Source organism: Crocodylus porosus, unplaced genomic scaffold, assembly GCF_001723895.1.
Source record: "Crocodylus porosus isolate Cpor-Errol unplaced genomic scaffold, CroPor_comp1, whole genome shotgun sequence".
NCBI lineage: Eukaryota > Metazoa > Chordata > Crocodylia > Crocodylidae > Crocodylus > Crocodylus porosus.
Window position 1 is genome coordinate 29,393,150 of NW_017728909.1, and position 25,504 is coordinate 29,418,653.

General features: G+C 40.0%; 1 protein-coding gene across 1 annotated transcript in view; it reads right to left on the reverse strand.

The window, feature by feature from the left end:
- Positions 1-25,504, reverse strand: part of OXCT1 (3-oxoacid CoA-transferase 1) — a 124,889-nt gene that overhangs the window by 35,063 nt on the left and 64,322 nt on the right. The window contains exons 8-13 of the mRNA XM_019531690.1: positions 21,908-22,015; positions 16,229-16,343; positions 15,526-15,620; positions 14,550-14,598; positions 8,929-9,001; positions 8,068-8,143 (exon numbers count right to left, since the gene is read on the reverse strand). Of these exons, the coding sequence (XP_019387235.1) occupies positions 8,068-8,143; positions 8,929-9,001; positions 14,550-14,598; positions 15,526-15,620; positions 16,229-16,343; positions 21,908-22,015 (516 nt within the window). The remainder of the gene's footprint in view (positions 1-8,067; positions 8,144-8,928; positions 9,002-14,549; positions 14,599-15,525; positions 15,621-16,228; positions 16,344-21,907; positions 22,016-25,504) is intronic.

Consider the following 25,504-nt stretch of genomic DNA (forward strand, 5'->3'; position numbering starts at 1 on the left):
GAAGGTGTCGGCAAGGCCAGCAGTCAGGGGGGTTATACAACTCCCAGACTGCTGCATCTGCCTTGGTCATTACTGGGGCAGCTGCAGGAAGGGGCCACAAGAGGGTTTGTGCACCCAGAGGGTGCTGCATTAACATACTGGCTGCAGCCTGCACCAACATTTCCCCCACTCCCCCCAGCAGCTACCTAGGGCACAAACCTTACCAGTCAGGCCTCTGAACAAGGGTGCAAAATGATGCATGTTAATTTGCTCTTTCATACTGTTTCTTTACTTTGTGGAACTTCCAAATGGGCATTACTATATCAGGATCAACCCATGTCAGACAGCATATTACTTTCATACTAGCTATGCTGCATGATAATACTCCAAATCTGACCTGCTGGAAGTTTTTATCTATTGACATATAAGCCACAAAAGTTTCATTACAATTACTCTTTGAGAGTCATCAATCTTCGGCTGCAGGGAATTTCAGTCATCAGTTCAATGGTTCATTTGCTGTTACATCCTATCAGTGGCAACACTATTTATGGTATTAATATTAATGAATCCCTGAGAGGGCTTATCCATCACTTATAATCTCCACCGCCCCCCCCTTCTGTTCTTAAAGCATGATATCTAATGGCTTGGGGCTGTTTCAGAAATGCAAAAGCATCATTAGTCAAAGAGTATCAAACTCCTTGCTACTTCTTTTGCAGAAAGGTAATGTAGCTCACTTAAAATTTTACCATGCTTTGTAGAGATGTTTAGAAATGTAGAGAATTAAATGAACTGCAGAAAGGAGTCTATAATCATCTTTAAAGATTACACAGTGGTCTTCAATTTAAAAAAAAAAGTCACAATTTATCAACAGCTACCACACTGAGAATTGCCACACTGAAAACTGCAGTACCTCAAATAATGCATGGATATTACTGCTGACAAATGTCAACTTTTAAAATTGAAACCTCTGTATATTTCCATGGTCTAAAAGAACAAGATTTAATGAAGCAAGTCCTACCTCACGAAAATTTCCACAGCTCAGGGAATTGATAACACAGCTGAGAAACTTCCTCTAAGGTGGATTTGCGAATTCAGCCATGACTGACAGTGTACGGGTCAAATAAGTTGGAACATGTATGCATTGCTGCAGACTCTGATTCATATAAATAGTAATGAGTTAGACTGATCCTCCTGATCCAACAGACGTTAGCTGTTAGATCAGGACGGTGGAGGATTGGCTCCAATTTGGAGCTGATCCAGGGAGACAGGCTGCATCTTTCTCTGCTCCTCTTCTTCCCCCGTCTCTCTTTCCCTGGTTTTGCCCTGACTTTCGCAGCTCTGTTGCAGTCTCTGGATGGGAGGGAGGAGAAGGCAGGGGAGGTAAGTCATTCTGGGGTTCTCAGCCCCACTGGAACGGGAGCAGGTGGGGGGGCAGGTAGATTGGAGCCCTCCCCCCCCCCCAAGGTCAGGGTCTCCAATCCACCCACTCGCACCCCATTCCAGTGGAACTAAGAAAACCCCAGAAGGGACCTCCCTCCCCTGCCTTTGCCCCCTTCTATCCAGAGACAGCAGCTGGGGCCAGGCTGCTATTGCAGTCAGAGCAGATGGAAATTAATGAAGTTGTTCCACTGAGCAGCATCTTCATTTGAACCCTCGTACAATGAGGGTTAATTTGCCCCACAAACAGAGGGTTCCGAGCTGTGCTCTTCTGTTTGGGCATAGCTTTAAAGAGCTTTCAAGGGGCCAATAACATGACAAATGTCATTTCTTTCTGAGCCCAGACAATGCATCGTGTGAGGTAAACTGTTCCATTAGTAGTTACTTACCTAACTCTTTAAAATTATGCTTTATTACTAATCTGATCCAAGATCCCAGGATTGTTCGTGTATTTTATCCAGTGACTGTTTCATGATTCACAGTCCTGGGAGCTGGGACCAGAGCCCAAATCTCCTCCCCTCCTCATGTGTCCTCTTTCTGGATCAATGAATTCTGAATTCTTTGTTGCACAGGGGCATAGCTTCATCAGAAGGGATGGAGATAATCACACCCAGTGCAGCCAAAAGCCTGGGGGTAGGGCATTCTACTGGGACATGTAGGCTTGAATCCCCTTAGCAGGGGAAGGAAATGAATTTCTTTCCTGCACCCTGAGTAATTGTTCTAATGTTTAGGTCACTACATAAAATGTCAGCAACAGCAGAAGGACTTCTAGCTCTGTTTTAAAAGGGGAAAAATGAGCCTTGTGTTTCAGTGGCAAATGGAGCCATAGACCTAACTATAAAGGAATCAAGAAGTTTTAATGAAAAGCAGCCGCCGAAAAGCTTGTCTGTGAAGTGGTGCGCTGAGTCCCCTGGCAACCAGGAGGCTTCAGCTGTGATCTGACAGGCACTGGGGGAGCCACCTGTGACCCAGGTTCACCAAAGGTTTTGTAGAGCTTCTGAAACTAGGGTCTGGGCTGCAGTTTCCTTTTGTATTTTCATTACATACCAGAAAATTGTCATTAGTTTACTTGGCAAACTAAATTGCCCTGCTAGCATGAAAATTCTTTTTGGATACAGGACAGTGAAGATGATACCCCTAGACATGAAAAAGTAACAAGAATATAAACTTTCATGCTTTATGAAATAAGACTATCAATAAGTACTCAATCTAACTAAGGGGGGCAAGCAGGGCACAAGCCCCAGGTGTCCAAATGGCACAAATATAGCAACTGCAGACAGTGGTGACAGTGGTCTAGCCACTATGCCATGGGCTGCTGCTGCCCAAGGCACAGACCTCCCCAAATAAACCTTTGAAATCACTTAAGAAGAAACATCTGAGCAGACAAATATCTCAAGGTCTGTTTTATAATGTGTTTACGATGTCTTGCTGCTCTTCTTACCTCAAAATTCTCCTGGGATTCCCACTTCTATTAAAAATTAGTGAAAAAGGGCTACAATTATTTTAATGTTCCTTTCCACTTGATTTCCTTTATTTTTATGAATGCAAGCAAACACACAACTTGAGCATCAGTATTTGAATGTTATCAAGCTGTTAAGGGACAGAAAAAAATAGTTTCACAATGGTACTTATTCAAAACTTGAAGGTTTCAGATTAGTACCTGCCTATGAAGTAAACGATGGCATTACCATCAAACAGAGAAACTAAGGGCTCATAGCATATGAAAATATTACACTAAATGGAAATATAAAGCTAAATGAAAAATAATATAGTAAAATGGTCCTGTGACTGATAGCTTCTCCCAATAAAAATGGATCTATATATATTTCTATATATTTTCATCACAAGTCTTGTGATGAAAATGATATATAACACTCAATGAAACTGCCTAATAAGGATGATTTATCATTTTATCTACAGCAAAAGTTAGAATAAGACCTAGAAACATTTAAATGCCTACAGTTTGGCTAACCCCATTCAGTCTGGCCCCTGTGGTAACATTTGCTAGTGTATTTCTTTTGATACGTTCATCAGTGTTGGTTATTAAATGTTGCTGCGTAGGTATTTGACTTGGAACACATGGCATTCCGATTAAAAATTACCCTACAGAATGCCAGGTAAGAGCTGTCTGAAAGAGATTTCAAAATGAAATAAACAATGAGAAATCATTACCAAATGGAAGCATTTCCAGTGGGGTTCTACATAGTACTAAGCCTGATACTATATAACGATTTCATATATGATCTGGAAGTAAAGAAATTAACTAGTGATTGCACCTGTTCTCAATTTGTGCTGCAGAAGGGACAGTGCTGTTCATTGCGGGGGAGGAGCAGCTGTGTAGGAACTAGTGTGCCCCCCGCCCAAAGTTCCTTCCCACATGGTACCCACCAGACCTACTGCAGCAGCAGCAGCAGCAGCAGCAGCAGCAGCAGCAGCAGCAGCAGCAGCAGGAGATCAGGGCAGAAGCACAGTATACCCTGGATGGAGTATTATGCTGAATGGCAATGGTGTTACTTGCCATGGCTTGGGCTCCCCAACACTTCAGCTGCTGTGGTACACACATGGACATTCTCTGGTCCCTGACCCTGGTTTCCAAGGGGCTCTGCCTGGTCCCATGGAAAAAACTTGAACCCCTTTTTGGCAAGCTGCTTCCCCCCACCCTTCTCAACAAAGGGTGAATAGGGTGGCAGCTGAATAGGGTTGCAGCCCTCTTTTCAAAATCCTCAATCTCATGGTCTCCTGGTACCATCACAAAACTAGGACAAGTGACAAATCAAAGAACCTAGAAAAGTTAAAGCAAAACCAAGTAGCCATTTTCTTGAGGGATGAAACTGAAATATAACTGACACCATTCAGAACTGCTTGACAGGGCTTTGCACACTGACAAGATGTTAATTCCTGGTCTTATTGTGATACATATGCCAATAATGAGGGACCATGCAGCTATAAAAACTTGCTCCAACCATAACTATGATTTATTACTGCAGACTGATGTATCCCTCACCCATAAGTCCTAATGGTTGCCTGTAGATGTGTAGGGATGCTGCTCCAACATGCTGCAATTACAGCACATTGGAGAAGACAATTAATCAAGTCTGCTGGAATGTACTAATTGGCATGCTCCAGCAGCCTCCATGCCTCATGTGTTCAGTGTCCCCGCATTTCAAAATGGTGTCAAATGAGCTTTAAGCTAAAGGACCCCCATCACCATTTTGAAGCATAGGATGCTGAATGCTCAAGGATGCACTGCAGGTGCCTGAATTAGAACAGTTCTTGGCGCTCCCCACCGTCACTGCATGTGTAAAGATGCAATGTATCTCCACAATTTCTGGAACTCTTGCAGGCTTCAGTATGGTTACTCTGAGCCATGATCTCTAACTCTAGTTCATGTTGCTATCATTTCCATCTACTATACTTCAAATATAAATGCTGTTCAAACCCAATTAGACCTTTTGTTCTTTAAACTCAGATTTTTTTAAAGTTTTGAAACCTTCAGCTGACCTCTCACAAAACAAGGAATACCATATTTCCCCAAATCCAAGGTCACCTCAAATTTAAGATGACCCCCCGCCCCCAGTAATTAGATTCTATACATATGAAAACTATTCATTTCCTATAACCCTCCATGCATAGAATATAATTATTAGAGAGTCATCTTAAATTCATGGCCCCCACTATTGCAGTGATGAAAGCAGCAGTAGTAGCAGGGGAGCAAGAGGCATGATTCCCACCATTTTGCTCCCCAACTCATGCCCCATCACTTGCCCTGCTCAGCATCTAGCTCCTCAACACCTATCTCATTTTGCATTATGTAATGAAGAGTCCCAACAGCTGCAAATCAGAGAAAATTATGTCTTCTGACAGAACAGTGCTTTGTCAATGCTAAGTAAAAATTAAAATGGTTTGGAAACTTATATAAATGAAAAGATATCCTACTCAATCCATCTATAGGAGTACAGTCATAAGCGTTTACCCACACCACGCATCTGGTAACAGGCTTAGGTTTAAAAAGGGAATGTGAACTCTTTAAGACATAAGTATAGCAAACATATCACCCAAGCTCAAATATTTTACCAACCTTGGTTTTAGCCCCTCAACTCTTTGATCCTTTTTTATATAAAGATATTTGGTAACTAATTATTAACTTCATCTTAGTTCAAATTAAGAACCATAGTGGGCTAAAAATATAATTTGATTTTTTTTCCATTACTCATAGCTTTATTCTCCTTTCCACAAGGAATTAATATTACTGTTGCTGTTAAAACAGAAACAGAACTGTTGCTGCTGATGACTGGTTTTTCATATCTGAGGCAAATAAAAATACAACTTGTTCCAAACTTGGCTTAGGAGAAATTTCTTAAAGATTCTAGGGCTATTTGGGGTCTTAAGAAAGACAAAGGTAATCTGAAATAAACATTACAGTTTATGCATGACAGGGATTAGCCTGAAAACACATGTAATGCTCACAAATCCATCTGCCAGGGCAGAAAAAGTAGAGTGACACATGTGGCTGAAGTGTGCACCACTAAAAACTGAAGCCTGGCCAGCCAGAGCCATGCACCCAGATCACCGCTGCTGTTGGCCCAGGAAGCCCCCAGGACCGCAGGTAAGGCTGTTGGGGCCAGCCCAAGTGCTGGCCCAGCCTCCCCTACTCCACCCAGGGCAACTTGCCATACACCAAAGCAAGCGTGCAGGGACATGCCCAGGGACAATTTGTTCCCAGGGAAATGCACATTTCCACTCAAGAGGACGTGCCAATAGTGTCTCCCCCATATTAGGTTCAAGTATGATGCCATGAAAAATAAATAAATAAATAAACCCTCCCAACCACAGTGAAACATCCTAAGTTATAAAAGTGGAGTATATATTCTAATTTTTCTTTTTATAACAATAAAGCAACTTGTCTTGGAAGCCTTTCTAATTATCAGTCTGGTACCCTTGGAAATAGGCAAAAATTCAAGTTTTTCTTCTGTGAAGAAGCATTTTAGCTGCAAAAAGCTGTGCTTCTTACCAACCAACATGAAATTCAAGAATAAATGTTTGTGACTAACTCACTGTATAGGAAATCAAAACTGGCATTGTGCCTATTCGAGGGGTTTTATCAGAGAAGTATTAAACCATCTAACTGAAATGCAGTGTTTTGTAATATCTATGTTCAACCAAAACTGGCAACCTTCATGTATGGTGACAAACTTTTTTAAGACCCTCAGACTCCTTTCCCCTCCTTACTTTCTTAAGTTCTAAATCTGCAACATCTTGGATGCTTACCAGAAAAGTATGTTTTTTGGCTGACTGCTGTAGGCTCATATTCTTCAGCTTCAGCCTGTACTATCATCTTTCTTCAGACATCCTTTCCTCCTTTGCAGTATTGGTGCTACACTGAGAGCTCATGAAAAAGTATGTACCCAATTTCTAAACCGGGTCTAACTGTTACAAATGCCAAGACATCCATGTTCATCAAAAGAATCACTAAGCCCCATTAACCCCCAAGATGACCTTGACTGTGACTTACAGTTTTGTGTTCAAAACATGCAAAGTTTGTGGTACCACTTGGTTTTGCTGTAAGCTTTTCATAGGTCTAGGGGTTTTAAATGTCTAATGGAGGTTCTGAGAGATGAGGCAAGTGGTAAAGACTCATCAAAAGCAGCTCTTCTCATTGGAAAAAAACAGAGGAAGGAATAAATGTTGCCAAGTCTCTAGATTTTATTACTAATTGAACAACTGTTGATGCTCTTTCCAAGCACCAGCTCCTGCAGTCAGGTGACTGAATCCCAGCTGTCACCAGAATAAGTCTGCCCTTTGGGGTAGAAGAGAAAAAGCCTGAAAACCTCAAATCCCAGAAGGAAATATAAAAGACTAATATTTATTATTTCAAAAACCTCATTGTTTTGGGACACTTTTGGGAGGTCTGACTCATAATTTTTTTTAAATACTTGGCAATAGCGAAGAAAAACAGCCTTGCCTTTAAACTACATGCATTTTGTCTTAATGTGTCTGGTTTAGATTAGAGTGTCTACCTAAAGAATTTTCTTGTGTTTTATTTCTTGCTTCTGATTTTAAAAAATAGTGCACGCAGCACAACACACAAGGATAGATCCAATTCCAACCCACAGGGCATCTAAATGAGCTATGGTGCCAGCATATCATGCTGCTCTATTCTTGCCAAGTCCCTGCAAAATGTTAGCACACCTCTTTTTGCAACACTCCGTTATCTTAGCCTTAAGGTTAAATCACAAAAGCTGTGGGCAAGAGAATAACCTATTCATCTTTCACCTTACCTGGTTTTCAGGGACTCAAACAGGATGGAATAAGATCTAGCCCTTGGCATCACTAGGAAATCTAGATTTTTTTAAAACAGAAATGGTGTGGTTGGTGCAATGAGTCGCCTATCAAAAGTTTCCACCGCTCCCTAAATCTTCAGTTTTAACAAACATTAAAAAAAAGGTGAGACAGAGGCACTGCTAATTGTTGTTTTTCAAGAATCTTTTATCACTTGCCTCTTCACCTGTCCCTCTCTCCACTATCTATTTAGAAACTGCACTGCTTCTATAAAATGTTCAGAAACACAGTACTATAAAAAAAAATTGAAAAATACATTTATCTTGTTCTGAATACAAGCCCTTTCTTTCAGGGGTTCAAATATCTACTTACAGGAATCATCCAGTTGGCTAGATCACCATACTTGGAAACTTGCATTGCTCCAAGCATTGTCAAATCAATATGGCCTCTGGTGAAAGAATAAAGTCCGTAATTAGAATACACCATCAAATAGCCCACAAATCCACAAGACTTTTTTCACATATAGATTTTTCACAATATATAGATCCAACATGTTTTAAACGGTGATGCAGAGCAGAGGCAATGGAGGCTCTGCCTGTTCTATATGTACTTATTGTTTTCTTAAGACAAAGCATCAATACAGGTTTCTTTGTCTGTCTACTGAGCCTTGGAAACGTTATTTTGGTCTGGCTTTGGTTAATTGCATGCAGGGTAAATCAGCTCTGAACTCATATTTTTAAGTGCACTCCTTCACTTATTTGCATGCACTGATTATCTTTTCAGAGCCATTATGGTTTAGTGTTTGTTCGTACCAAACCTCTTCCCCGAAAAAACAAACAAAAACAGGTGCAGATGCTGCATTTCCATCAGGGAGGTAGAATGAGGACTACAAGCTAAGTAAAGAGTACAGAGTATGTGGGTTCATATTAGATGCTTGGAAAATGGCAAAAAAGTAGTTGCTAAAAGCACACATAGTTACAAATGTGTTATATACAGCTAGGTAACGTTAGACGCAAACAGCATTAGGGCATCTATTAGTTACAGTAAATTGAATATTTCAATTTCCAGTACCCATACCTAATCCTTCTGTAAATTATTACTGAGCAAATCCATGATAGTTTTCCGTACTGTTAACTGCTAATCATATCTCAAAGTAATACTAATGAGTTTAGTTAGTGACTCAGCTTATTCTGTTCAACAGTCTAACAGATTAATGCTTTGGTGGTTACATACCCTCTAATCATTGCAAATGATTCATCACTAGAGAAATAGGAGGCACCTGGAAGAACAGTCACAGTCTCTTTACCTGTAGGGGGGAAGAGGAAAATTAAGTTATTACATTTACAGAAGTATCACCGCGTGACTTACCCAATAGGAAAGGGTCTAGACTACGTCAAACTCCTTCAGATTCTGGCAATATTTTATTAGTGCTATACTTTTTGGAATTTGGGGGGGGAGAGGGAGGTTACACTGTAAAACTAGCTGTGAGACAGAATTAGATTGACAGCTATACACAAAACCAAGCAGGATGAATTATTAGGTAGCATAAGAAGCAGCAGATGCCACTGTATAAACTGGAATAGGCAGTACTATGCAAATCATAGAAGGGTGCCACCTACAGATATCGTCCCTGAGGTTTGATGTTAAGCTTATTATAAACCTCACTAGACTTTTGTAGACAAACTGAGGGATGATTTGCCTGACAGAAAAAGAAAAATGTCTGATAAAACAGAAGAGATTAAAAATAAAGATGATCTTGAGTGGCGAAATCATGCATGGAAAATTACTTCTTAATGGCTGAGGTAAGGATTTCTTAGTACAATATCTTTTATTGGACAAATAGCTTAGTTCAGAATAGTGTTAGAGAAGCTTTCAAATGCAAGACATTTTTCATCAGGTCTGAGCAGTAAAAGCCAGCACAGCATAGTAAGAAATAGTTGTAGGAGTGGGCAGGGATATGAGACAAATTGCCAGAGGTAACAGAAAAACAATTAGTAGAGAAAAGAAGCTAATTAGTGAAAGATCAGGGCCTATCAAAAAGGCAAGAGAATCATTCTCACCTTCCATGTGTGGAAATAATTCAGAAATCAGGTAGGTAATAATGTGCTGTGACACCGTTATCAGTGTTAAGACCTTAGTTTTTAGTGTCCAGCCAGTTCATGAATTTTTGTTCCCAAGTTCACCCTAAAAAATCCTTGCCTTTTCAGCTACATCACTCTAACACTACCTTTTTAATGGGTGACAGAACTGGTCCTCTCCATTCCCTCCAAGATGCCTGAGCTATATTATCATAGGATCATAGAAAATTAAGGATGGAAGGGACCTCGGGAAGTCATCTTCGGTCAGAGCACACAAAGCCTTACACAGCACTCAAGATGGAAGGGGGGAAGGAATATTGAATATTAGATGGAAGGGATGAAGGATCTAACTCTAGGCCTATCCCAAAACTGCCTTCCTCACTCCTAGCACAACCTCTATCCAAGCAGAACACTGCAGATATTTTTGCTTTGCTGAGGCAGTGCCTGGTGGCATGCCTGAAACAAAAGGCTATTATTATGGGTAGAATGATGGAGTTAGGTGAGAGAAGCTAAGCGGGAGATATCAGATAGGTCTATGGGAAAGGAAAAAGCTGAGATTAAGTGTTGAAAAGCCTAGGGAAGCCATGGGGAAGAATATGTTGGGGTTTACCAACAACTGAAGGGAACGAAGATTGAAATAATTCAGAAAAAATAAATTGAAAGAGAAGACAGAGAAAGATGACAGCCAACGAGAAACAAACCATGCTATAGAAGGAAAGCAAAAGCCAGAGGAAAAGAAAGGAAGGATGGAAAGAGAAGGAAGACTTAAGGCAAAGGAGAGATGTTGTGCTGTTTCCATTATTTGAGTTTATTTCACTGTAACATTTCGCAAATAATATTAGACTTTGTGCAAACCAAATAGAAAAGTAAAGCTAAAATCAGTGGTCCAAATCAGGCACTTGAAGTACAGTCTGAACTGTCTTCCCTTGTCAGACACACACAGAAGCACTGAGAGAGACACCACCCTGTAAACAGCAACATAGACAATAAAAAGACTTTATATGACGTAAGAATTTTGGAAAGTGAACAGTTTGTGGTTAGAAAAAAAACATGTAAAATCAAGGCTTAATGTACATAAGGGTGTAGTAAGTTTATATAAGAGAGAAATATTTGTTATTTAAGAAATCAGAGGAATGGACCCTAACTCTGATACCCATATTGCAAAATTTAGACAAAATCAATGTTAAAAAAAATTCTGGGCTTGATTCTGTGCAATTCAATAAGAGTTTTCTCAATGACTTGAGCTGGAGTCAGTTTAAACTCTGTATTTTTGACATTCAGAGTTTATAACTCTATATCATTTAAATGAAATGTTGAAACACCTATATCTTAAATTTGAAAGTACTCTGGACGCTTTCTAGTCAGTGGGACTTTGCTACTTTTGAACAATTTACCCAGAATAATTTAGGGCTAGATCCAACAAAGGAGTAAGGTGCCAAAAACAAGAATTAGGCAGAACTGAAGCACCTAAATTCAGAACGGTCATCCTAGAAGATGTCTACATCCATGAGACATGTCCCTCACTGACAATAATGGCCCCTAGGTACCTAGTGTTCTGCTTCTGCATGTGTCCAGCACTATCCCAGCCTGAGCAGTTCATCACACATTTCCTTTCTAAGCCTGATTAAGCAGAGGAACATCTAAACCCATTGAGCACCCTGATCTGATTGTTTTTTTTCCTCAGAGCATGCCTAACATGCACTGCTTGAGGAGGCCCACCACAGTATGCAATTATGGCTACTCTCTTTTAAAATGTGGTTGGAGGTAAAGAGGGTTGGTAGCAATGCCCACATTTCATAGAAGAGCCTCAGGTGATTAGAGAACTCCCTCAGGATATGAGAGACCTGGGTTCAAGGTCCTCATTACACTAATGGGGTCCAACACCCACATTTACCATCTTCTATCAGGCTATAGGCTATCCTCATTGAGGACACACGCCACCCCTCCTGTTAAAGGTATTCAGCAAGGAATTCAAGATTTATTGGGACACAGCAAAAAGCAAAAGGGAGAATGACTGTCTTAATGGTCAAGGCACACAGATGAGAAGGGAGACCCCTGGGATACAACTCCTGCAGTTGCTGGAACAGTCTCTTGGAGTATGGATCATAATCTAGGACTCCTCCTTCCCAGGTGAATAACTACTAGGCTTCAGAGTCAGCATCCCATTTGTGCTCCCTTCTCTCCAAGTGATTACATTCCCCACATACAGGATTCTGGATTCTATTTAAGGTTCCAGGTGCCTAACTGTAAGGTGCCACTATGCCTAATTTTTAAGCATCCAAGTCCCTTACTGGAGTTGAGCCTCAGTCACAGATTTATTTTATGATGTATTTCATGCTGATTTAAAATGTCTCTGCAGCATTCACCTTATAACTAAATAAAACTGTCTTGGAAAAGAGGGGAGAGAAATGCATTGAAATGGACAGAACTGCCCTACTGGATCATATCTGAAAGCCATCTAATCCTAAATCTTTTATCTGACAGTGACTGGAATCACAATGCTTCTTCAAACAAAGGTGAAGGAATCCCATAATAGTTAAATCTGAGTTACTTTGTTAATCCCTGTGAATCACATTCTGATATCTAGTTGGTAGTGTGACATTTAATACATCTTGCAAAATTTTTGTTACTATTTAACGTAAGTCTGGATACTATTGATACCCGCATAAATGCTTAAACCTTTTATATCTTGTCAAGGTCTTATCTTTCTTTTTACATCCAGGCATTACAGTTGCATGTTGGTTATCAACGAACACTTCAAATACCAGATGATCATTATCAATTTAGGATTTTTTTTCCAACCTAATCAATATGTATTATTGTTGTTTTGATGAACTATTTTTACTCCTGCACTTATAAAACCAAACAAGCATAAATTAATGGAAAGCATTGTCTTGAGCACAAAGAAGCAACAAACAAGGTGCATCTACATGTAAAATTAATTTGAAGCAATAAACTCCGAAGCATGAGACAGAGCAAAAACCACTCTCAGGATGAGAGTCTACCTGTGCACCTGTGACAGCATAAGGGTGCTCAAAGTATGAAGCCATGTTGCTAGGTGGCAGGCAGGATCTGGCCCACTGCAGGCTCAGCTGACTGGGTGCAATTTATGATTATGGTCAGCATCTACACACGTTTAATTACAGATAATTACTTCGCTGTAAGATAGCACTGCCCCAGACAGTATTATCTTATGGCAGCATTAATCAGTTTACTGCAGCCTTACAGCATCGCATGTATAGATGATAACATTTTACTCCTCAGCTAATTAGTCTACTCGCAGTTAAGTGCATGTGTAGTTGCAGCCTCTTTGAAGTAAAAGCTACAGCAAACAACTAAACAGATCTCTTAGCAATGCACTGCAAATTAAACAGGTTGTAGACCACCTGGATATGAGTGATCCAGGTTCTACTGCATATAATAATGTAGGCAGGTAGGTAAGTACCATCAGCACCACCAAAAGTGTTAGTAAGTTTTTGAAAGAAAGTAGTAATGACTTTTGCTTTGTGCTATGCTCACTGGTGTCTGCATGCATTAGGCGTTGTCTGAAGGCAGCTCCCAAGAATGAGGCATGGAAGTCTAGTTTTTGAATCCCACAATATTCAATAGCAGGTGGAAGACGGACACTGACATAGACAGATCCACTAAGACAGTAGCACCTCTGGGTTTGTACAGTGACAGAAATTTAGGCACGCAGGCTGACAGATGTGGAACCCTCCCCCCCCACACTCCCAGAAAACAAACAAAAAACCCCAGCACTTTACCAGAAGAGGAATTGTGTCAGTACTACCCAGCACCACAGCATCTCTATAGCTTGCGTGCTTCAGTGGGGCTTTTTAAATCAGCCCATTCAATCAACTAGTACATAAAAATGCCCAAAAGCCCCGCTGAAGCACGTGAACTATACAGATACTGGGCAAGCCAGGTCAAACTGACATGATTCCTCTTCTGGGCGTGCACTGTGCTTGGCAGGCACTGAAAGTAAAGCACTATTAGGTTTTTTTTTCCCCCACATCTGTAAGCAACCATAAATGCTTTGTGAATCTGGCCTTTTACTCCAACACCGCACATGATGCATTTTAGCGATAGCCTATTGGTGAAACCTTAGTCTTCAAATATCCTGTGAAGTTTATTGCAAAGATGTCATTGTTCAAGACTGGTAGGGGAAAAATGATAGCCCATACATAATGATAAACAAAAGCAATTAATTAATCCAGGTAACAAATATTCTCACAAGTCAATGAGAAGTCACTGGAGTGTACTATTAAATTAGAGAGTTGTTTGGTCATCACTGCTTTATCTAATTTGGCTATTATTCAGTATTTACCTGTACTAGCTAGCATGATTCACCATAGAAGATATCTCTATTGCTATGAAAAAAAAATCCAAAATATTAGGTGGTAGTGCAAGTGCAGTATTGGGATGTGCTAGTGGAAACCTGTTGACATACTGCCAGTATGCTGCGGGGTCTGTGCTAGTTAACCTCAATGCAAGACTAATGCCTGTATTATCTGCTGGCTTTTGAGATAGCTCAGAAGACCCTTAGCTTCTGCAAGGCTCATGGTTCCTTCAGTTGCCAGAACCAGCTGCTAAACAGCACAAACACCCAGTTTCTCTTGCTAATACAGCAGTAGTCACTAAAATATATATTGGTACTAAACAAAGCAAATGGCATTTGATTTACAAGTAACATACTCTGTGCTTAGACACTGAGATATTTTAAGTCAATCATTTATAAGCATCTTCTGAAAATTTAGTTAGTTAACATGATTTTACCTGCATTAATCAGGTCAGGATCTACCTCATGTTCTAAAGGATAAGGACCCTAGGAATAAAACACAAATATCAGTAATACATAAAACTGCCTCTGAGGCTAAGCCCTTTATTCTTTATCAATTCTAGTGTTGTGACTTATTAGGGCCCTGCAATACATTCAAATTAAAGCTGGACAGAAATCAGCTATAGAGTTGTTACACACTTTCAAGCACTAAGTTTATAGCTGGCTCTTTTTAAAGATGGATGTCATTTTTATGGTATGATAATTACTTTGTACCTATGACTGGTCTACATTTATTGTGCAATTTACCAGTTATTATGTGATAATTACTTTGCATGGGGGGGGGCAGTCTAAATTTAGTGCATGGTTAACCAGTTAATTCCATAATACATGCAATGTGTAGCAGGAGTTTCAGTCATATCAGTCATTTCAATTTTTCTCTTCCTTGTCGACCACTTATTGCATATGCACACTGAAATTTACAGTGGTCAGTGTAATAAGACTATATAGTAGACATGTGAGTAAAGGCTTTCATGATGAATAAAGGATCATACATCATTTTCCTTGAACCTATATTTTTAAAGCTATATCTAGACCTGGTTTAATATAGCATTATAGTTTGAAAATTGGAATTTAAATTTTATTTAAAATTTATAATACCCGCCACTTAAAATCTATTTATAGATCTTTATGCAAAAAACTACTAAGCATTTAGGCCTGATGTACCACAGACCTTCATTTAAGTATATGTTTAATTTTAAGCACAGAAGTGGACCTTGCAACCTCAATGGGACAACTTACATAATTCTTATGTAAATGCGTAGTTTTCTGAAGCACAATGCTGGCACCATGCAATATGGAAACCCGTTGAGTTCAATTTGTAATACGTGTAACCAGTTTAGAGAAAATAAAGCCAATAATAACCCCTTTTAAGCATTGCAGTAAATCATCACCGGTACTTTTCTACATTCTTACCAAACCCAGGACTCCATTTTCACTCTGCAGGTGAACAGTTATATCTGGACTGATGAAGTTGCTGGCCAACAAAGGAATTCCTATGCCCAGATTAGCTGAAGCGAGTTGGTTAAGGTACAATGAGAAACAGAATTACCGTAGAGAGATACATTAACAAAATTACATTTGTGTTTCCCTCTGCAAACTGTTTTGTTTTTCAAACACATGCTTCAAAAGTTGACTAAATGATTTTATAATTCGGACTGCCTAACTGCCTTCAGTCATGTACCATACAACACTTGAAGGTGGTTCAAATTATGAAGTCATTCAGTCAACTTTTAAGTCCAATTTGTAATATGTGTAACCATCTTAGAGAAAAATAAAGCCAATAATAAACCCATTTAAGCATAACAGTTAATCATCACTCACTCAAGCAAGTTCCATTTCAAACATATGTATGGATCTTAACTTTTCTGAGAAACACTGATTAATTATTTGACTTCTCATTATTATGCTAGGTAAAGGAGGGAAAAGGCACCAGGTAACACAGAACTTAATACTATGTCTATTTCAACAGGCTGTTAATTAAAGTGACAGAACCACAGGTGTTGCAGAGGACAAATAATGGAGGTGGCAATTAATTTTTGCTAAGAGTAACAGATGCAACTGTCATTTCATCATAGAAAATGTTAGTTCTTTAACCTAAAACATAGTTGAAGGATACCATACATGCCATCCTCAAACTCTAAGGCAGCTCGCCTGATGATCCTCTCTCTTACGTTATCTCCTCCCTTCTTTTGTTTGCTCTTTGTATCTTCAGGCTTTCGAGTTGATAATCTCTACAAAATAAGAAATTATCATTAGAAAGCTATGGTATCAAGATACTTTGTCATAAAACTCTGGCTTGTGACTTCAATGACAGATCTGACCCAAGAATAAAGGGACCAACCACACCTCTTGCACAAAATGACATTTTCTTCCATCAGTCCAGTTCCCACCTAATCCAATATGAACTCTTATAGTGAGTCTCTCTCTACTTTATTAATTCTAAAAGGATATATGAAGGAGGCTATGCGAGAGAATGCATCAGGCTCAGAATACCAGTGCTGAATTCCAACATCATAATAATCCTGGTTTTCTGTGGACAGATGTATCAGCTTAACTTCCATTGGAGCTCAGCAACTATAGCTTCATTTTCACTTAGGTGCATAAATATACCAGTAGATCTAAGTGTTTAATTTTGGAAAATAAATTTAAAAAAATATTGTTCTAAGGAACAACTTCTCTATGTTCATTCACTTGTTACTCTGGACTTCCATGGATTGGACAGAATTGCCAAGTGACTTCACATACAAACTGAAGGTTTGTAGACCCAGATCTAGGTTTTCACAGTTTTGTGCATCTCTAAACTATTTTTTTGCTCAAACTTGTCTCAGAATGTGTGTGTGCTGGGATGCATGTGTGTAAATCAGGTGATTTCTAGGACACACACACACACACACACACACACACGGCTTTGAAACTGCCAGCACATCTCCAAGACAGGTCTGGGCAAAAGAATGTGTTTAGGGCACACATGATGATGAAATCCTGGGTCCAACTGAATGGGCCACAGATTGCAAACCTTAGGATGCCTAGTAGGACCAGAATAAAAACATACTGGTTAGGTAGAGATTGCAGAGGATGCTAGGAGTCCATTCCTTCAAGACCCAGGAGGTCTCCTACTCAGAGTGGTCTCTCTAAAGTCCATCCTTGAACTCTAGTGTGGAGGAAAAGTTCGATCAGCAGGAAATGAGCCTTGACTGCGTCTCAATAAGATGGCACAGTTACTTCCAGAGATGAGACTCAACATTTTTGTTAAGCCTCCTGTAACGAGCAAATTGAGTTATGCTCAGGCTCTTAGCATAACTTTAGGCCTTCCCAGAACTAAGCAATTAAATTGTACAGAGAGCCTTATAAGGCATCAGGAAAAATGAATGCTGTGATTGGTACAGTGGGCTAACCAGGTACAGTAGTTTCCCTAGAAGGAAAGAAAACCAAAATGAAATAGGATTGGAGTACTTTATCTAAAAAGATGAGGTAAGAAACTTGAGGACTGGACAGTTTGAGATGAGAAAATTACAAAAGTAGTGGACAAACGAAGAGACAGTGTGTGTGTTTGTGTTGCCACCCTGGGGAGACAGGAGCTGCCTTGGAATTCTTGCTTTGAGTAACAAGGAATCCAGAAACTAACATCCCACACACCCAGCAGAGGATCTGAGGCCGGTACCACTGAAGGTCGCTGTTGTAACGTTTAAGGAACGGCTTGCCAGGTCATATTGTAAGGATAATTATCTTGTAATAAGCCTAGGAGTTACTAATAAAGTTCACTTGATACCAGATCGGACAAGGAGTTGTCTCAATCCTTGGGGGTCTCTGGCAACACCTCCCATACTCTTTTTACCAGGGTGGGAGTAATAGATGGTTCTTATCCCCCAATTGTGCGCTGTATGTGGTAATGATTTCAATGACTGAAGACTTACTTAGTGCTACTGATGTTCAACTACCAAGAGATCTCTGTACTCCATAGCTGGATATTTTGGTTTTGTGGAATCACCTTGTAATTTGGCATGGATATGGCCCCAAAGAGATTGCTGGCCATAAGAACTTAATTTCTTGTAAATGAGACCATGCATACCAAAAGTAAGAGAGCCCATCTTGAAATCCAGTTCCAAAAGGTTAGTAAATGTTCTTTTGCACATTTGATGTATTACATTTCTTTACTCAGCCTGAAAAAGGGTCCCTCTTAGATTGATGTATTACATTTCTTTACTCAGCCTGAAAAAGGGTCCCTCTTAGAAGCCAGAAACTTCCAACCAATGCATTTAATTTAGAGTTCAAAAATATGTCTATATGGCCAATATATATCACACCACACTAGCTTCACACATGCTATTTTCCAAACTGGAAAAAGTATAGTTGCTAGCATGGCACTGCCAATGCATCACAAATGTAGCCATCTTAGGAACTTCCACTTTAGGAACAGGCAAGCACTGAGTAGACATGGACCATAACAGCACAACAACAGCATGTGAGAACATTTACAGAGAATTCTTTCTTGGTGAAAAAATGATCTTGTAAAAGTAAAAAAAGGGCACTCTTGTTGAGGAATGGAAAAGTACTGAAAGGAGTGTTTTACTGTGTTGAGTCAGGATGAGGGAGATGGCCGAGCGAGAATAACACCACGGCCTTTGGATAAGCTTATCAGTAGACCGCATGAAAAAACTCGCTTAGCTCAGCCAGACACTGAGACGAGTTGCTGTCAGACTGCCAAGAGCCTGGTGCAGGGAGGGTGGGGGGGTCGACCTGTATGCGATTTATCAGTGTATAAAGCAGCCTGTGTTTTGCTCTCGTTCAACATCAGCCACCTCTTGCTGATCTCCCGTGGCCATGTAAAATAAAGCGCTTCTGTTAGCCAAACAGTGATCCTGTCTAAATTTCTACAACACTCTTACTAGAGGGACCAGATCAGTGAACTAGGCAGGAGCAAACGATGACAATAATAGAAAGTACAGCAAGTTGCTTTGTATTTCTTCTTCTCCTCCCCTCTTCCAACCAACACCTTCTATGCATTGCCACTTCTCTAAAATACAGACAAGAACATACCTTTTTTGCTGACACTAACTAAAGTTTGTGTATATGGAAAACCTCTTCAGACAGTCCACTGGAAACCACAATATGCCTGATCCAATTTACATTCAAAATGTAATACACGGCACCTAGGTACTAGCTTTATAGTCTCCGCGTAAGAGTAAATAAATTGTCAATGTTACTGTTATATTTCTATTCAATTAAATGTATCATTTGAGGTTACAAAACTCACTGGACCAAATTCATCCATATTCCAACTCGGTCATAAAAAACGGTACAGAAAATGTGCAGTGGTATGACATAAAACCCCTTGTTGATCCCAGATTGGACTCCCCCCCCATCCAATCAGAAAAGAAACCCAAATAGCATTTGTGGAGGAGCCTCTCTCAGACACCAAACGAACATGACAATGATATTTAGTGAAACCAAAATGAAGGCCTTTAACCAAACAAACTGGATTCTAACTGGATGTAATAGCCCATGATGTAAAAGGAGGGAAAGGAGTATTAACTGATATCCAACCCAGATTGCCTAAAGAATAAAAATAAATTTATCATATTTCAATCCAGTCAGGTGCCCCCCATAATGCAGTAAGTTTCTGCATGGTGAACTTGTTGATGGGAGGTGGGGGAGAGGAAAGTGGGGAGGATAAAGTGAGCTTTCACTTGCTTAAGGCGCACAATGAGAACGTAAAAAAAGTTCTTATGCTTTTCTGGGACTTTGGCACTGTGATGATGACAAAGTTTAATTTGCCATAGAACACTGTTAGGAAGACTACTGTTTACATCAACTTCTTCCCTTTTTTGTCTTTAAAAACTTTTTCCTTCTCCCTATTCTCCACATCACCAACATACTGTTTTGGTTATACTTCATTTCCGTGGGTATTCCTGGCTCCACAGAAGTATTTTGGGTATATCTGAGCAAAATGAAAGAAAGGGCCTTGTTGCACATTAAATCTAGGTGGTCTTAGGAGCTCTTAACCCCTGGATTGTCCACATATTAACATCTGAAACTAGTTTAAGCATACCTTAGGCAACTTTAAATTACACCACTATGAGGCAAGTTCCTCTCTGATGCATATTACCCAGCTCATGTTCCATTAATGTGAGGTCACTCACCACAGATAAGCTGCTCCAGAATCCCAGAATGCAGCGTCCCTTCCCCCAATTCCTGTTTTGTGTGGACAAATGTTCCACCCTCAAAACTATACTTCCCAGGGGATGGTTCTGGCACCAAGCCAGTCAAAGAAAGTTTTTGGCTTTAAGGTGCAACTGCTCCAAACTCAAGCTAGCATTAACATTAAGCAGCTCAAATTACAATGTGTAGCAAGGCCCAAACTGGAATTTCCACCTATATTTCAAGAGAGTTATCAAATCACATACACAAACACAGGAAGCCAGGAGACAATTCCTTCCAGGTACACTATTAATAGAGTGATGATACAGCTGTTTTCTTGAGATAATAATTTAAAGTGTTATCAACTTACTTAAGTTAAAAGTTGTAATATTAATATTGTTATTTCTTTAATACAGAGGTTGTGAAGTGGAGGTACATGTAAAGAGGCTAAAGGGTGTGCGCAGGCAGGCGGGGACTGAGTACTGCCACTCAACACCCTCCCAGCAGCAGGAACGGGGGGGGGGGGGCAGCAGCCGCCATCCACTACCTGACGCTGCCACATGCAAGCTCCCCCATGCTCCACATCTGTCTGGCCCAACCCCGCCACCCTCCCCATCCAGCTGCTGCCACCCCCATGCTCCACCAGAAGTATACCCAGAAGTGGTACACTCCTTTAAAAAAGGCTGAAAACCCCTGCTTTAATAGATACTGACAGCACCTGCTCTACAGGGGAATGTCCATAAATAAAAGTACCGTATTTCATGGTGTATGGCATGGGATGGGGTCACACCAGCTGAGCACTGAGCCAGAACTTGCTTGTGGTAAGCAGCACTGGCAAGCGCCAAGCCCAGTGCTGCTTGCAGGGGACAGGACTGGGCTCGGCTTTCAGCTGGCACGGCCTCATCCCCCCCATCCACTGCCAGTGGCGCCGGGCTCACAGGGGATGGGGCTGCACCAGCTGAGCACTGGTCCTGATCCTGTCCACTACAAGCAGTGCTGCAGAGTGCCAAGCCCAGTGCTGCCCCCTGTGGGAGGTGCCAGACTTGACATTTGGTAATGCTACTAGCAGCAGACAGAGGCAGACATTTTTGAAGTGGCATGGTGTATAACTCAGGTTTGATTTTTAAGACACCAAAATTGGGCTTCAAAACCTGACTTATACGCTGTAAAATATGGTATCTGACTTTACAACAAGGGTCTCTATGAATACAGGGACAAATTTTATCTCTCTGCCCTCAACTGGGGAACTTTTAAGATATGTACTGTTAGAGAAGCTCTCACCTGGTATAAAGCTGGTACAGTAACTACTGTTCCAACTATTCCCCCCATTGCCCATGGAGAGGTTACACTGAGGCAAGGCAAGAAATAATACAAAAGGTTCAGGGCAGAGCTCCAATACTTTCACCTGGTGCGAGTCCTTCAAGGACCATAGATGTTTGCCTTGGAACTGGAACTAGAGCTTCTTAAACCTGAGATCAGGAATCCACAGTTTGTCCTCCTTTCTTCCTATCTCTTCTGTCCTTAGTGGAACTTGGCATTGAATCAGTTTCATAGCATTTTATCATGGATATAATTGAATGGCTAAGAAGAGATTTTATGATGTATAAAAGACAGGCAAAGTTCACACATACTGTGACCAAGAAGTTGAATTACTTACTTCAATTCTCTTTTCAAATCCATCTCCCTTTATGAGGCGGTCAACATAGATCTTGGGGATATGAATGTCTTCTGGGGCAAACGATCCTATATCAACAATTTCTTCCACCTGCAAAGAAAAAAAGGAAAACCAAATATAGCCTGATAAGCCACTGAAAGAGACTTATGACAGATCAGCAGTGAAAATTCCAGATACTTTGCATACAGCAGATTGAATCTCCCAAGAAAAGGCAGAGTGCCAAAATAATAAAAATAGCCCAAAAAATGGTGGCTAAATTTCCCTGGTGCATAGGGCAGGCACCAGGATTTTTCCAGGCAAAAGTCATTTCCACATATATTACAATGAGTTATATTTCTAATTATCCAATTCACACAGCCATATCAAATAAATGTAACCCGTAGACTAACAATGGTTTTGTGCATACTATGTAATAAGCATCCAAATGAAAGGAAGTATAATTTTTGGTGGCAAAAATCAGTATGCAGCTGCTTTAGACATATAGAGGCAACTTTGAGATCAGTTTAAATCTTCACTACAGTTCAAGGAAATACAATTTTAAGACCTATTAGATCAGTTGGTAAAATAAATATGCACAAAAATTACCTCTCTTTGCATACACTATATTTTATGGGATTTGTTAGGCGAGCAAATGGTCAGTGCAGCTACACAAAGCCTAGACACTGATTTTCCTTACAGTTAATGTTTGCAATTAGTCACAATATGTGCATGATGCTTTCAGTACTTGTATGTAGGCAAACACTATTATGTCAAACAATGCAATGTACCTAAGACAATGTTTTTTAATTCATACTCAAAAGGAAATGAAACCATATCAGAGCTAGTTTAAAGCACAGGTTAGAAAATCAGCATTAATCACAACATAAATATAGCTAAACAAGCACAAGCTGTAAACGAGAAAGAGTTATGGAGTAAGACACACTGATGGAGTTATGCCATTTAACCTAAACATGTGACTAATACAGTAATCTGAGAGCACTGTCATCGCAAATTAAACAATATTAAAGTAGTCTAAACTCAGGTCATCACGCATAATTCTCAGACGGAAACAAACTTATGTGCTGTTTCTACTGCCATTGTAAAATCTCATGAATAATAAATGGCAAATGGCATCTGTCATACAACGTTTACCTTAATGTCCTCTATAGCATGACAATAATTAAACAACCTGACAATAAATAAAAGCAAAACCAAAAGAGAAATTGAAAGGTTTGTGATTATAAAGAGGACATTCTCAGACGACCTCTAAAACAGTTAAAGAACTGAGGAAAAAACAACAGAAGGATGCTTTGTACAAGAATAACTGTAAATAAGAAAGCTTTTGCACTAATAGTGACAAAAGAGTGCAAAACCAATGCTACACATTTAGAAGGAGCAAAAAAGAGAAAGACAAAGGTTCTATAATGTAGGGTGGAACATGTAATTTAGCTAAAAATGATGCTTTATTTGATGAAAAATGGTGCAAATGCATCCATATACTGTCTTACTAATTAACTGGTTACTGTGATATTTGTTTGATCGATCATTTGGTTGTTTTTTTTCTTGATTTGTTTGTTTGGTTTTTTTAATATCACGAAAAGGCAGAATACCTCTGCAATCAAAAATAGGATGCAGTGGAAAAATCCTGAAGGACAAAGTAAAAGACTGTGTCAGAACAGCAGTCACTAAAAATGCTGGAGCAAGGCCAAAAATGTGGAGAAGCAGAAAAGAATTGCATGGACATTTCAATAAAACTATATATAAAACAGAACATCTGCTACCTTCTAGAATTCCTGAATCCCACTTTTCTAATTAGCATGTATAGCAGTACTTACCAAGTGAAAAATTTAGCCAGGGAATAATAATTGCTCCTGGTTTGAACTCTCTCATAAAGGTGCTACTTTTAATCACTTTTACTAAAAAAATTTAGGATTATTGAAACAAGTTTGTTGTTGGTACAACTCAGTTGATTTCAAAGCAATTATGAATTTGACTCACATATACCCCTCTTAGAAGATTTAAAATAAAGTAATTTGCATAGTGATATCAATCTTCTGCATTTTACTTTATTTTTAACCTAATGTTTCTTCTGGAGCAGCAGTTAGCATGGTGGGTTTTGAGCAAAATAATCATTAAAATTATATTATAGTTTATTTTCTGCATGAGTCCGTGGCCATAAAAATTTTTACTCCAGAAAATGTAAAAGCAAGTGCTCTATTCCTGCTGATTTACCTACGCAGGCTCACAGTAACATCTGTGGGGTTCTTTACAGCCAAAGGGTAATGAGATCCTCCAAATCACTGGAACATAAGTGCATTCACAACCTGACGAAGACACTTAGCAGGAAGGGGGATCTAAGTTAAGACGAAAACTGACTCACGAAGATAAATATTTACAGGGAAGGAGAGATGAGGGTGCCAGCAATAAAATAATGGCTGTTTTGGATGTTAATGCATATTAAAGTATGGGTTTTCTGTAACGTGTAATGAATGTAGCGGCTTTGTGTAATTAATGTCCTGGCTTTGGCTAAGGGTAAAATGTTGCTCTCCAAGGCTTGCCTCACATACAGTAGTCCTATTTCCCCAGACTGCCAGGTGTCAAAGACCTTACATAGAAGAGGCTTGTGTTTTGGAGCTGGAAGAACAGAGTTCTAGTTGTATTCTGGTTCTGCACGAAAGGAGTCTAAAGATTTTATCTAAAACTGGGCATTATGCTGCAAAACCCCTGGATGTTTCCATAGCTTTGCCATGTTTTTATTTTTAGAGCTGTGAATTTGGAGATTCTCTCTCCAAGTGTTTGTAGCCTACAGAGAAGTGTTTTGAGAAACGTTCGCAGCTCTGAGTTTCTTATTCATTAAATGCTGGCACCTAACCTGCATAAATGAGGAAAGGGAAATGGATTTGTCCAAAAATATCTACTGCAAGCTTGTCTATGTGGCAGCTACTGAGTATGGTATATGGTGGTGTTTGGCAACAAGAATATATATTTAGGAGAAGAACAAAAGCATGCAAGAGCACAGCTCATGGACTATACTCTGAGAATCCTTACATCCTGAGACACCAAGGAGATCACAGGAGAACACACACTGCTTTCACTGAAAGGTGAATAGTATTGCACAAATGGTCGTATTTTCCTATTACAAAATAAGTGGTCAACCAAAAAAAAGGAAAAAAAGCCCCCAAAGGGATCTGATGTAAAAAGTGGCTAAGTTTGTGGTTTCAGACTTCTATATTTTTAATTTCTACATCAGGGGCAGGCAAAATACAGCCTGTCAGGCAATTCTATCAGGCCTGTGGGGCCCTTAAAAAATTTAGAAAATTAATTATTATCTGTGGCTGTCTGCCTATCAAAGATCACAAGGCACCAAAGGCAGCAGGACCCAGGGGAAGCCAGCAGCAGGACCCAGCAGCCGCAAAGCCAGCCCGGCCCTACCCCACCCCCCGCTGGATGCACCTAGTTTCATAGTTTCATAGTAACTAGAGTCAGAAGGGACCTAGGTAGATCATCAAGTCCGACCCCCTGCCTTGGCAGGAAAGAGCACCGGGGTCAGATGACCCCGGCAAGGTGCTCATCTAACTTCCTTTTAAAAATCCCCAGGCT